Here is a 12,671-nt window from a genome sequence, read left to right as displayed (position 1 = left end):
ACTTCATCAATATCTACCAGGAGTGTGAAAAGGCAGTAGGCAACTTACTGTGCTAAATCATAAAAAGTATGTGCATGTGAACTCCCTGCACACTCTGCACTCCAGTTAGTGCAGATGAGGCTGCATACTCACGACAGTCATTCAGGCTAACTCCTCTAAATTTCATGTCCTACAAGGAGGTGAGATAACACACTGCAGCAATCAGGTGCTCATAGTTGCACTGAAATTGAGTATTTTTTGCCTTGGATTTCACTGGAAGCACTGCTAGATTTACAACCTTGCTAACCTGAATATACTTTATATCATTTGGAGATAAAATGTAACTGCTGGGCCTTTCCTCAAAACATGGAAACATACATAAAATCAAGCAAATTTTAAATTGTAGTCACAGGTTAATATTCAGAAGCACAAACACAGATTTGGATGTTTCCTTGGTTACTACTGCACATTGAATTTGTCTAACCCAGACCCAGGAAAACCTCTATGGTAAGAAAGATACATTATGAAAAATCCAGAATCTCAGAATAGAGTGCTTGCTATTTAGCATATAAAGAATAGATTTTTTTTTTTTAATTAAAATTAGCCAACTTGAGAAAAACTCTTTTTTATTATGATATCCCTTCTCTGATGTTTGTTCTTTTCTCCTGGTTTAGGTGAAGTGGAACCTTCCCTGAAAAAAGGTTGGTCAGTTGCCTTTCTATAGAGAAAAAATATTTTGCAACTGTTTTAAGAATTATCTAGTATATCTGAGATATAGATTCTGTCATTAGTTACATCAGTCTACTAATCTTGTAAATTGTGCTTTAACAAACTCATTAAATAAGAAATTCAAGATATAGTAGTTGCTGTACTGTTTGTTGCTTTGTGAGAATTCTTGAGTGTTTCATTATTATCCAGAATATCTGAAAAATGTTCATTAAAACCGAATAGAATTACAGAAATATTATTTGTGCCCTTGCCCTGCATGTGGGACTCTTATTAATGCCAATATGAGTTATGTGTATGCCTGGATAGTAATAATATTTAGAAATAATAATATAGAAAGAATATTTATTGATAAAAAATGGTGAGGTGTTGTAAAAATATTTTACCTTGTGCCAACACAGAACCCTAGAATAAGGACTATTTCTGACTCTTCTGAAAAAAATTACTTAATCATTGAATTTTTAAAGCAGACAAGTGTAGCCAGTAGGATTTATAATATAAATATTTTCAAATATTAAAATTGTTATGATGAAAAATAAAACTTAAATTCAACTTCTATTAAATCAAAATTAAAATATATTAGAAGGCTTGAGATATTGATGATGGGATATAAAGCTTTTCAAAAGTAGGTTGCCTTTTTTTCTCTAAATTGAGCACAGCTTGGTAATAACAAGATGTATAACCAAACCTATGCAGTCTGAATTCGGTTTCATCGAATTCTCTGTAGGTAAATGCCCATAATGAAGAACCTATCACCCCAGTTGGTTCTGAGATTACAGTGCAGTTTTCTCTGAAGTTAACTGGAACTGTATCAGGCTTCTATTTAATGACATGTTTTGTCAATCTCAATAGGGCATCCAAGGTATTAATAGTCTTGAAGATCAAGACCATTCATCTTTCTGTGGACACTCCATGTTAGGACTGGAGAAAATGTATAGACAGTGTAGGAAAACATTACATCTCTTTACTCCATCAGTAAGAATTGCAAAAGGTTCAGCACTGCCCCGTCTATTCTCCCAAAGAAAGAAATGCATTGTTAATTTTACAGTGAGTGCAGAGTCTGAAGTTCTAGCACGTTGTTGGCAGGGTTGCCGGGTACTCACCACAGGCCAATGTAGGTGACCAGGATGGGAGTACTGTGGAGATACTTCACTGCTGGGAAGGCTTAATCCATAAAAACATGATGGACAACACCATGCTCAGCATTGCAATGTCTCCTTCTTTGGAAATCAGTGACATGCTCATATCTTACAATTTACATTGGGACATTAGGCTGTAGAAATAGAATTCAGAGAAGCTGTCAAAATAAGTTGGAAGCCGCTTAAATTGGTCAGTTGGAAGTGATGAGATGATTGTTTGTATCTAGAAGTCCTCCATTCAAGGAGCAGACTATCTAACTGCCAGACTGAAATGTTTTCCTCAGTATTCAAACCTCACAACCCTGCTCTGGAGATAAATGCCTGAGAAAGTATTCTATTTTTGGTGTGAAGGAAATAGACAAGGAGCTGGTGATTCCTCTGGAGCTGGTATCTTACAGGATAACTCAGCCACACAGATGTGAAAAGGCCCAGACTCAAACACGCTTCATCTGCCTGGGCAGTAAAGTAGCTTTTGAGTGGACTTTTCCACTTCCCAGATGTATGCTCAAGATCTCTGCCTCCATCTTTCAGAGGAATAAGGCATTCCTGTCTCCCTGCAAGAAGCTGTTTCCTGACTAGGACTGATGAAGAAAGTGGTCTAAGGCCCTTCCTGGGTATAGCTGTAAACTTTCACATAGCAACATCCTCAAATAACTTGTTATCATCTCCAGATGACTAGAGGTCTCCATTTCATCCTGGCAGCTAGGATACGGCTTTCTTCTGTGCTACAGAAATACAACATATGTGCCCTGATGCCACCAGTCCCCTAGAAATGCCAGTGCAGAGTATTGCGCATGTCTGCTCAGGACAGGCAGCTGTGAGCTCCTCAGAGCTGTCTCTGCAGACTTCTCTTAAAACTGTGTAAACATCAAGGAGCTGAATTGCTGGGGTCTAACCCTATACAGAAGTTTTCTGAGAGCTCTGTGATAAAGTCTAGTCAACAGCTTTTCTGCTTAGGCGCAGTGAAATTCACTCCCAGGGCTAAAGCTCATGAGCACAGAAGGAAAAGCCCTGGGAGGTGAGGCAAGGGCTCAGATGAGCTCGTGCATGTAGCACTCTCACAAACATCACAATCTGTTCCTCTGAGCATAACGTGCAGATCTCTTTGAGTAGCTTTGCCTAACTAATGTCTGCTGTCATGTCTATGGTCCAGAAATAAGAGCTCCAGAGAAAAAGCTTTCCAAAATGAAACAAAACATTGCATCTGTGCATTTCTCACGTGGCTGCTGTAAGGCTAGACACAAAGGAGGACCAGCTATACGAGTTAATTTGGAGACTTCTTGGGTATCAAAATGTTAGTAATTAGATCCACAAAATCAGAACCAAATTTTTAGGTTATGGGGTATTCTCTGTTTTTATATAAGGGACCATTTCTGCTTCAAAGTCCCTTCAACTCTGTGCAGCACTGTTATCTAAAGCTTTGTGAATGATCTTTCTTTAGGTGTTTCTTATGCTTGTGGCTTTTGAACATCCTAAACAAAAAAATGACCCAGTGAGATGGTGCATTACACTACTAATGCCTCCAGAAGATGAACAGTTTGACTTTTTGTACATATTTACAGGAAACCCCTCTCAAATTTCACTCTGGAAATGTGCAGTATGGTTGCTGTGCCTTTTTTTCTAAGTATTTGTGTTGGATCTAACCCACAGTTTCTGTGGTATTCATGAACAGGCTGAGAGTTTTTGAGAAATCTCCATACCTATTTTTGGTGTACGGACAAGCTTTCAGCCTTTTGCTTTGTTGATTAGCAGATTTTATGAATGCTAAAATGTTAGCAAAAAATTTAATTTATACTGGAATATAGTGACTGAAAAAATAAGATAGCTGGTACCAAAATACAGTTACATATCAGAAAAAAATCGAGGTGAGTGGTAAAGATACTGTGAGAATGAAGAAAGAGGAAAGTGTAATGATAATCACGAACTCAAAGAAAGCAAAGATCACCTTCCCAGAGATGTAAATTGAAAGCAATGATAATAAAAGTACAAGTAATGACAATAGGCTTGTACATGCAAAAGGACGAATATAATTCTTGGAATCCTTTAGAAAGGATTAAAATGCCTCTTGAGTGTCATCTTTATTGCAACTATTTTTGCCAGTCCAAGTCTTATCACTAATATTTATCTTTAATAATTGGAAAAGAGTGAACATTTGATATTATCTGGGAAAAAGTGTTCTTTAGTGAACAGGAGGTAGTGAAAGATTACTCTGTAGAGGACTTCTCAGTCTTTTAACAATGCATATTCTCTACATGCTAAAACTGCAGAGAATTTTCACAAAAGATATCGAGAAGTCTAATAACTGTTTCACCTGGGTTTGTTATGGTTTTGGCTTCATTTATTTCTAGAACAATGGCTATGACTGATAATCTTGTTTATTTTTTCAGGGTTAGTTTAACCTTTAGAGACAAATTTAATTATTTGGCAGCTGTATGTTTTCTCATATTTTAGTCCTTTTTACTAGAAATTATTGTTATAGAAAAAGAGGAATATTTATTATTTTTTGGTGGACATTACTGGCATCAGTTATGAGTTTGGAAAAAAATTTGAGAAACCTGGTACACAAAATTGGAAATAATGATCTGTAAAATATAAGCAAGTGCAGACAGTTCAGCATTGTCATCCATGGCTAAAAATGTAATTATTAAACTGTTCTGGAACTTCACTCCAGTTTACATATGGGTAACTGAAAATTTAAAATCCTAACATGGACTCCTCATTTAGCCAGCCAGGGTACACCTGACAAGATGTGCACATGTGGCAGTGGATTTTGAATGTTAAAGTAGAATCTTTTTCTTTTTCAAAGCAGCCAATGCATTATTGGCATAAAATTATACCAACAGTCAAAAGAAACTTGATTTCCTTGAGGTAGAGATGGATCTCTCAATTTCTGTGAGTTAGCCTATGTATGAGATAGAAAGATATATACAATAGTTATATGAAATGATCCTATTCTTATTACTTGGTTACAAATTTTTTTCAGAAAAAAAACAGTTAAAAAAATCATAGATTAAAACAAGAGGCCACAAACGAGAAATTTCTGTTAAAGGCTACAATAAATTTTGTTGATTACAAATAAACTTTTTGGCAAAGCACCTTATCCTTCTGTCTTCAGTTCAAATTAGAATATTGTTGCCTGAGTATTAGGCTGGTTATTAATATGCTGAAGACATACACGTCATGCTCTTCTTAAAAGACATGGCAACTTCTAAGGGTACAGTTGGTTACACTGACTTACCCTCAGCTGCTCTGGTCAAGGTGTAATTCCTCCAGACGTGACTCCAGACACTCATTCCCATTAACCCCCTCTCCACCCCAAGGTTAAGACAGTCAGAATTTATTAAGCACAAACTATTTTTTTTGTTCAGATCTGGGTGTTAATCTGCACTAACAACAAACAAAATACTACCAAAAAGGAAGGTTCTCAGACCAAATAATTTCCTACGCCTCCTTTTAAGAGTGATCAAGAAAATATTTATGACAGCTTTTCCTGGGAAAGGGGAGAGGTAGGAATAACCTGCTTAGGGAAGGCTGGTAAGGGCTTTGCTAATTTGAATTTGAAAGTGGTTTGGATGTCATGGCCTGTATATGACTAAAGGAACTGTTTTGGATATTCAGGAAGGGTAGAGAAAAACATATTTACAAATACTTAAGATTTCAGTTTTGCAATTTATGATGTGTGCCAGATTGCTTTTATCTATTAAGTATATAAGAATTGTTATATATGATCAGAACAAAAGTCCAGCTCACTCAGTGGATGGGACAGAAGTCCTTATTGCTGCCCAAGAGTGACCGGTGCAGATGCCTCAGGAAGGATACAAGAACTGTTAAAATATAGTGATAATTTCCCAAAACAACTCTTCCTACTCTAGACATTTGCCCCAGTCAGGGACTCCCTGAGCCCTGGTGTCACTGAATTCAAGAGGGACACAGTTCTTGCATGGCTGTAATCTATCTACTGCTTTCTATGAACACAAGGATACAGAAGGGATGAACATTAACATTAGAGAGTAAAACACCCATGCAGTAAGTTGCTGGAACCAGTTAGGTTTCATAACAGATTTTGAAGAAAACATTTTTCTTTCCCAAATTCCCACATGATTACTTAAACAGCAGTTAGTTCCACTCATCTGTTATCTTAAAGAAGTCCTGTATACATTAAGAAGCTTTACTTTTAACTCTTCATCACTGAGCATCAAACTTTTCATACACTAGAAATATATTGTGCAGGATTCAGGTGAATTAAACCAAAAGGACTAGTGCCATCTTAGATACCACATGGTGTCTCAGATGTAGCATGGGACTGGCAAAATGACACAGGACCTATGGAAGAAGTGTACCCTTATAGGGTAGCTGATGACTACCAGAGTACTTTAGGATGTTTAAAATGCCAGCAGGTGCTTATTAAGATTCTTACATTTAATTTTTTTTATTAAAAGGGTTTTCTAAAGTTTAAAAGAACTACAAGTTATATGAAAACACTAATTTGTTATTACCATAGTTTATATCAGAAGAATATCTGAGAATGTTAACTTGGCAACTAACTTTATTTCTGGGCAAAATACTGAAATTAGTACATGTCTTTTATTATTTAGAAGTCCTTTTCTTCTACAGGAACAAATCTAGAAAAATAAAGAAAGCAAGTGGGTTTTCTTGGTGTAATATTCATGTTCAGAAAAGAGTTTCCAACCAAAAAATTGGAAATGGACTAGAGAAAAGAAATTCAGAATACCTTAGATATAACCTGAAAACCGAGTTGCCGGTATGGTTGTTATATGTGTGGTTTAGAAATTACTTATTCAGTTCCATTCATCCCTAAAGTATATATCTATTTGTACTGGTAATGCCTACTGAATTCAGTTTCTTTTATGTTGCCTTATGGTAATGTTCACTTTTCTGTGTATGAGTTGCTATTATAGATCTCTCTAAAAGGCTTTCACTGTCTCCCTAGGCTACACTTTACTACAAAGCGTTTTGCATATCTTTGTGTAAAGTACACCCTGTGTTAAAAGATGAAAATCATTGATTGATTCAATTCTCAGATGTTAAACTGCTTTTCCAAATATGTATTTTTTGCATTTTGCATTTTTTGTGGCATCCATTTCTGTTATTAATGTTCTTTTAACAATCTCATCTTGGTTTGCTTACTCTGACCAATACAGTAATGGCATATCCACTATAGAATAGCATTTTATAATGTAAAGAAACTGTTTTCCATATTTTCCAGATGAAACAAAGTATATACCACTAGGGAACAGGGATGTTTAATTATAGTTCTTTTACCTGTTGAAGAATAGTGATTGGGTTTCAACTTGAGTTGAAACATTTTAATCCAAACTTACCAGCTGTCTTTTAAAAGACACAGAGAAAACTTTCAGTCACAAGGCTAGTAAGAATCCTGGCCAGAAGTGTAACAGCACAGAGGTATGCAGCTCTTTAAGTTATCCTTTTAAGTCAGGGAAAACCTTAAGTAAAGCTGCCCGTGTTACCCTCCTAGAAATCTTCATTTGTGCCCCAGCAATGGAGCACTGGAGAGGTTCTCACTCTTCCCTTAGAGGGAAGCATTAGGCAGATGCCCCACTAGCTGGGAACCTGCTGTGCCTGAAACAGAATAAATGCCTGACCTGGGAAGTGAGGGGGTCTTCCAAAACTCAGTTAAATCAACAGCACCAAAGCTGGGGGTCCTGTGTGTTTCTGAGTGAAATCAGATCCCCTCACAGCTACTGCTGTGCCAAGGAGAGGATACAGCAAGTGGAGTTCCATGCTCATGACCCACAGAAACAGAATCTATATTCTGCATGACAGACTCCTAAAAAAAGTAGATCTAGAAGTGATTGAATTTATAAGAATATATATTTGCAGACTAATATATTAAGGTAGGATCTGCAGAGTTGACATTTTTTAAAGCTGAGCAGAGGAACTGTGGTTAGTCTTGTGATTTCTTTTTTTCTATTTTTTCCTTCTTTCACAAAAAAAAAAACCCTTATTGAATAGATTTATATGGAAAAGGATTTTTTTGATGCTAATCAAGATTAAAGATTGTATATATTACTGTATATATCATTTTGCTCTACTTAGAGGTCTACAAGTTTTCCCTGCATTTTTTCTGCATAAAATTACATTCAATTAAAAGCAGACTGACAAAACTGATTATGAAAAACATAATTTAGAACTGGTCCAATAACATCTTTGCAGGCTGGAATGCATGAACAGAAGCATATCAATACAATTTTACTTTCCACAGAAGGAAAAGGAAAGCCTGGTTTTGATCACATGGCTCTATCTCTGATTTGTTTGGGTTAGGAGGTTTGGTGGTTTGTTGTTTGGTGGTTTTGGGTTTTTTAAATCAAAGTGCAATTAGAATTCCTTTTCCATTTCAGAACCAAGGTACAGAACTGCAGTCCAGAATAGAAAAAAACAATTTTATATTTTTGTACTTAGAATAAAAATTAATTTTATGTAAAAGATCTTTAGGGTTGAAGATCTTTTAATATCTTCCAATTTTAATTCCTTCAAAAGCCCAGTCATTAAAATTCTTCCGTATAAAACAGTCTGCATATGGTCTTCCTGAAGGATGCCAGTGCTGCTCACAAGATAATTAGTCAAAGATAATTGCAAGTACCCTGCTCTCCTTAAAAACCTTCCTGTTAAGATATTGCCTTTCTCCTGAAAATAGAAACCTTACCAGAAGCAGAAGGATGTAGAAAACAAATAATCAGTTGGGCTTTAGAAAGAAAAGGGGAAGAAAAAAAAAAAAAAGAAGAAAAAGAAAAAAATATATTAAAAATTACAAAAAGAGGAGAGGAGAGGAGAGGAGAGGAGAGGAGAGGAGAGGAGAGGAGAGGAGAGGAGAGGAGAGGAGAGGAGAGGAGAGGAGAGGAGAGGAGAGGAGAGGAGAGGAGAGGAGAGGAGAGGAGAGGAGAGGAGAGGAGAGGAGAGGAGAGGAGAGGGAAGAAAAAAAGAAAAGAAAAGAAAAAAGAAAAGAAAAGAAAAGAAAAGAAAAGAAAAGAAAAGAAAAGAAAAGAAAAGAAAAGAAAAGAAAAGAAAAGAAAAGAAAAGAAAAGAAAAGAAAAGAAAAGAAAAGAAAAGAAAAGAAAAGAAAAGAAAAGAAAAGAGAAAGAAAATAAAATAAAAGCTTGTGCACTGTCTCAAGTTCCATTTGCATTGGTAAACTGAGGCTTTCAATCTCAAATTAGCCACAATCATGTCTTTTTTTATTATTATTTTTTTTGGTAGAGAACATAGTACAACTTTGGGATTTATGTCAAAGAAACAAATCTTACAAGAACTATGTAACAGCTCCCATGTTTATAGCTAATAATTCAGCCTTGGGAACTTCTATCAAACTTTCCCCTCATCTCAGCTTTTCAGGAAAAAGAAATATTTTGCTCTTTTCATCAAAGAAAATTTTGTATTGAAAGAGTTTGTGGAATTAAGATTTTAAGCAGCCCTGGTAGATACACGAAAATGCCCGAACATAAAAAATCAGAGGAAAGGTCAATGACACCAATCAGTGATTCTGTGATAAAACTGTCATTACTGGCATAGTAATATAATACACTTCTACTCACCATTAACTGCTAAAGCTATTTTATTCTATAGCAAAAGGAATGTTATTTCAAACATAGCAATATGGAAAAATATGTACATATTTAAATACCTTTAACATAATGACAAAAGGAATGGAACAAATTCAGTTTAGAAAGTTATATGAAAGAGTGGCTTATAATAAAATCTTTACACAGGCTGGGATATTTTGCTGTTATGAAAATATCATGGCCACAGTTCTGAAAATGCCTTCCTTGCTATACATCTGCACTGTATAGTCTTGTAAAAATAAAAATAAGATAAAACATCACCCTGGAATGAAAGCATTCCTCAGTATGATGATGCAGATGTCAGCAGGTCATCTACTGTGAATTTCTATTATAGACCAGTGAAACTGCAACAGTGTGGAAACAATTGAATATCTGTTGAACTGGAATTTCATCTATTTATTTTTGTCCTGTTCTGGCTTTATAAAGAAGGCTTAAGATATATCTGGAAACCATGTTAAATCCCTGTATTCTTGGAGGAACACAAAGCCTACATGTTTGCTACTCAAGATAGGTAAATTGTCTAGAAATATCTGAGGGTCATGTATTTCTGATAACTGTTCAGTGATGCTAAACAAAGTATCAAGTGGAGGGAATAAAGGCAACTGAGGTGAAGTAGCTGAGCTCTGCTAAATAGATTTAGGACTGATCAACATCTCTTCACAACATTTACAGTTTAGAACAAGGGGTTGTTCTGGGTAAATATACACCAGAGCAGAGGGTTTGCACCAAAAAGAATGAGAAATGGTCTTCTGTGACCTCTGTTGAAAGTAGTCTAATAGAGCAATTGAAAGAGATGCTGTATAATTCTACAAAACACGAAAGAAAAAAAGAAAATAAAAGAGAAACCTTCATTCTCACTCTAAATTGTAGTTGTAGTTTCCAAAGAGATGGATAAACAATTATGAAAGCATTGTTAATAGGTACTGGTGGTCTAGTATGTCACGCAGTGGATGAGCACACAAACTGTTCACCATGTTCTTCAGTAAGAAGCAATTCTTCTCCTGTCACATTTTCAAGAAAGATCTTACAACACATGACTTCAGGAAAAGTTTTTTTGTACTCAAACCTGAAGTTGCTACGAGTCCTCAAAAAAGTGTAAGATCTACGAAAACACTGGGGATAAGACTGTGCTACTAACAAGCTAGTAGTGAGGTCACCAAAATTAGTCACATGTGTCACTCAGACTTTCCAACACTGAATGCTGGTACTTAAAGCTTTCTGTTACACTGTCTTTGGTTCCTGGATATAGGCACAATACACGAATTTAGTTCCCCAATTAATTTTTTTTTTCCCCCGTGTTTTTTTCCTGTTGTAAAATTTGTTTTTTTTTTTTTTTTCCTCTAGGGTACAGCTCTATGATGTATTCGTAGTTAGCTGGAAGTTGGTCTAATGCACAACTTCCTCATTCTCTTCCTAGCCCCACAAGGATAACTGTCACCCTCACCAGCTGGTACTATCTAGATTAAAAATAGTCATCAGTTGCACAATTGCAAATTTCTCCTGAGGATACCATCAGTAAGAGAGTTCAGTGCAATTCTTCGTACAGAATACATCTAGAAACACATTAGAAATGACATCCCTCTCATCTTCTAAAGCTCTTAACACCACTCACTCTTGACTTGCCCTCAGTATCTATTTCTACCAACTCTTCAGGATAATCAGCTGCCTGCTACCAATTAGTCTTGATAAACTAGCAAGGATATAGCCCCATTAAATTGCTGGCAATAGCTGTAAGGGCTCAAAAGCAAATTGTTAACCTCTGGTTCACCAGGACTTTGAATAGGACTCATTTTCATAGCACTGAAGTTGTATATTGCTGTGTTACCTGTAAGAGATTACAAAAAAGACGACCAACTAGTGAAATTTGCTTAGAAAGAGCAATGTGTTATCATTTCAAGTGAAATTCCATCTGTCCAATTATACCTTTAAAACAGTAGATACTTTAAACCTATGTTCCATCCTCACTACAGTATTTAAGTAGAAACAGGGTGGCTTTAATCATGAGGGGATAATATTGAATGTCAGGGATCGGAGTTAAATTCCCAGTTCTTTTGGTAAATTTCTGGGTTACCGAGTAAAATGTTCTTGTGTTCAGATGAGGACAATAAACCTGCTTTTTCTCACTTTGCCTCTCATATCATTTCTTATTTGGTTTGTTGATTTTTTTAAGGCATATTTCATCTATAAGATAGAAACTCAGCAGAAGGTGAGGTCTAGGAGCTGTTGTAGCAATGCCAGATAGCTGCTCACCACTTTATCCTCCAATGAAGCAAGATGCTGGGCTGTGCTTTCCCACTAAGAGAAGAAATGTAGCCCTCTTAACATTTGAACTCCTCTGTTACAGAGATGGCATATCATATTGTCACAGAATCATAGAATGATTTGGACTGGAAGAGAGCTTAAAGATCATCTAGTTCCAACCCCCCTGCCAGGGGCAGGGACACCTTCCACTAGCCCAGGCTGCTCCAAGCCCCAAACAACCTGGCCTTGAACACTGCCAGGGAGGGGACAGCCACAGCTTCCCTGGGCAACCTGTTCAGTGTCTCACCACCCTCACAGGGAAGAACTTCTTCCCTACATCTAATCTAAATCTACTCTCTTTTCGGTTTAAAGCTATTGCCCCTTGTCCTATTATGATGTGCCCTTGTAAAAAGTCCCTCTCCAGTTTTCTTGCAGGCCCCCTTTAGGTACTGGAAGGCCACTCTAAGGTCTCCCTGGAGCCTTTACTTCTCCAGGCTGAACAACTCCGACTTTCTCAGCCTGTCCTAATACAAGAGGTGCTCCAGCCTTCTGATTATCTTCATGGCCCTTCTCTGGACCTGCTCCAACAGGTCCATGTCCTTCATGGATAAGCTGCGGGCCCCAGAGCTGAACACAGTACTCCTGGTGGGGAGTGATGCAGCCTAGGATATGGTTAGCGTTCTGGGCTGCAAGCACACATTGCTGAGTCATGTTGAGCTTCTTGTCAACCAACAACATGGAGTTATAACTCCATGCATTACCTAAAACGATTCATGTGGGCTGAGTCCCATAGGTGCTATCATAATACAATACAATTAAAATAACTAAGAATAATGCTGTGTATTTTACCATGTTAAAAAAGGAGATAACAAAAAATCAAAATGAGAAACATGAGAGCAGATGAAGAACTCTGTTTCAGGAAGCAGGAGAATCTCCCGTGCTCTGCCATGAGGGAATGTACTCTTCCCGCACAGTGCTGCACCACTGG

The 12,671-nt window shown here is 36.8% G+C and overlaps 1 protein-coding gene across 12 annotated transcripts in view; it reads left to right on the top strand.

Annotated features, from left to right (window-relative positions):
- Positions 1 to 12,671, top strand: part of TRDN (triadin) — a 244,997-nt gene that overhangs the window by 57,893 nt on the left and 174,433 nt on the right. For all 12 annotated transcript variants that reach the window (XM_074896244.1, XM_074896239.1, XM_074896247.1 and 9 more), the window contains one exon: positions 654 to 680. In XM_074896244.1, coding sequence (XP_074752345.1) covers positions 654 to 680 — 27 coding nt within the window. The remainder of the gene's footprint in view (positions 1 to 653; positions 681 to 12,671) is intronic.

This window comes from Athene noctua, chromosome 1 (genome assembly GCF_965140245.1).
Source record: "Athene noctua chromosome 1, bAthNoc1.hap1.1, whole genome shotgun sequence".
Lineage (NCBI taxonomy): Eukaryota > Metazoa > Chordata > Aves > Strigiformes > Strigidae > Athene > Athene noctua.
The sequence above is the reverse complement of the archived record's forward strand: the minus strand, read 5'-3'. Positions and strand labels throughout refer to the sequence as shown.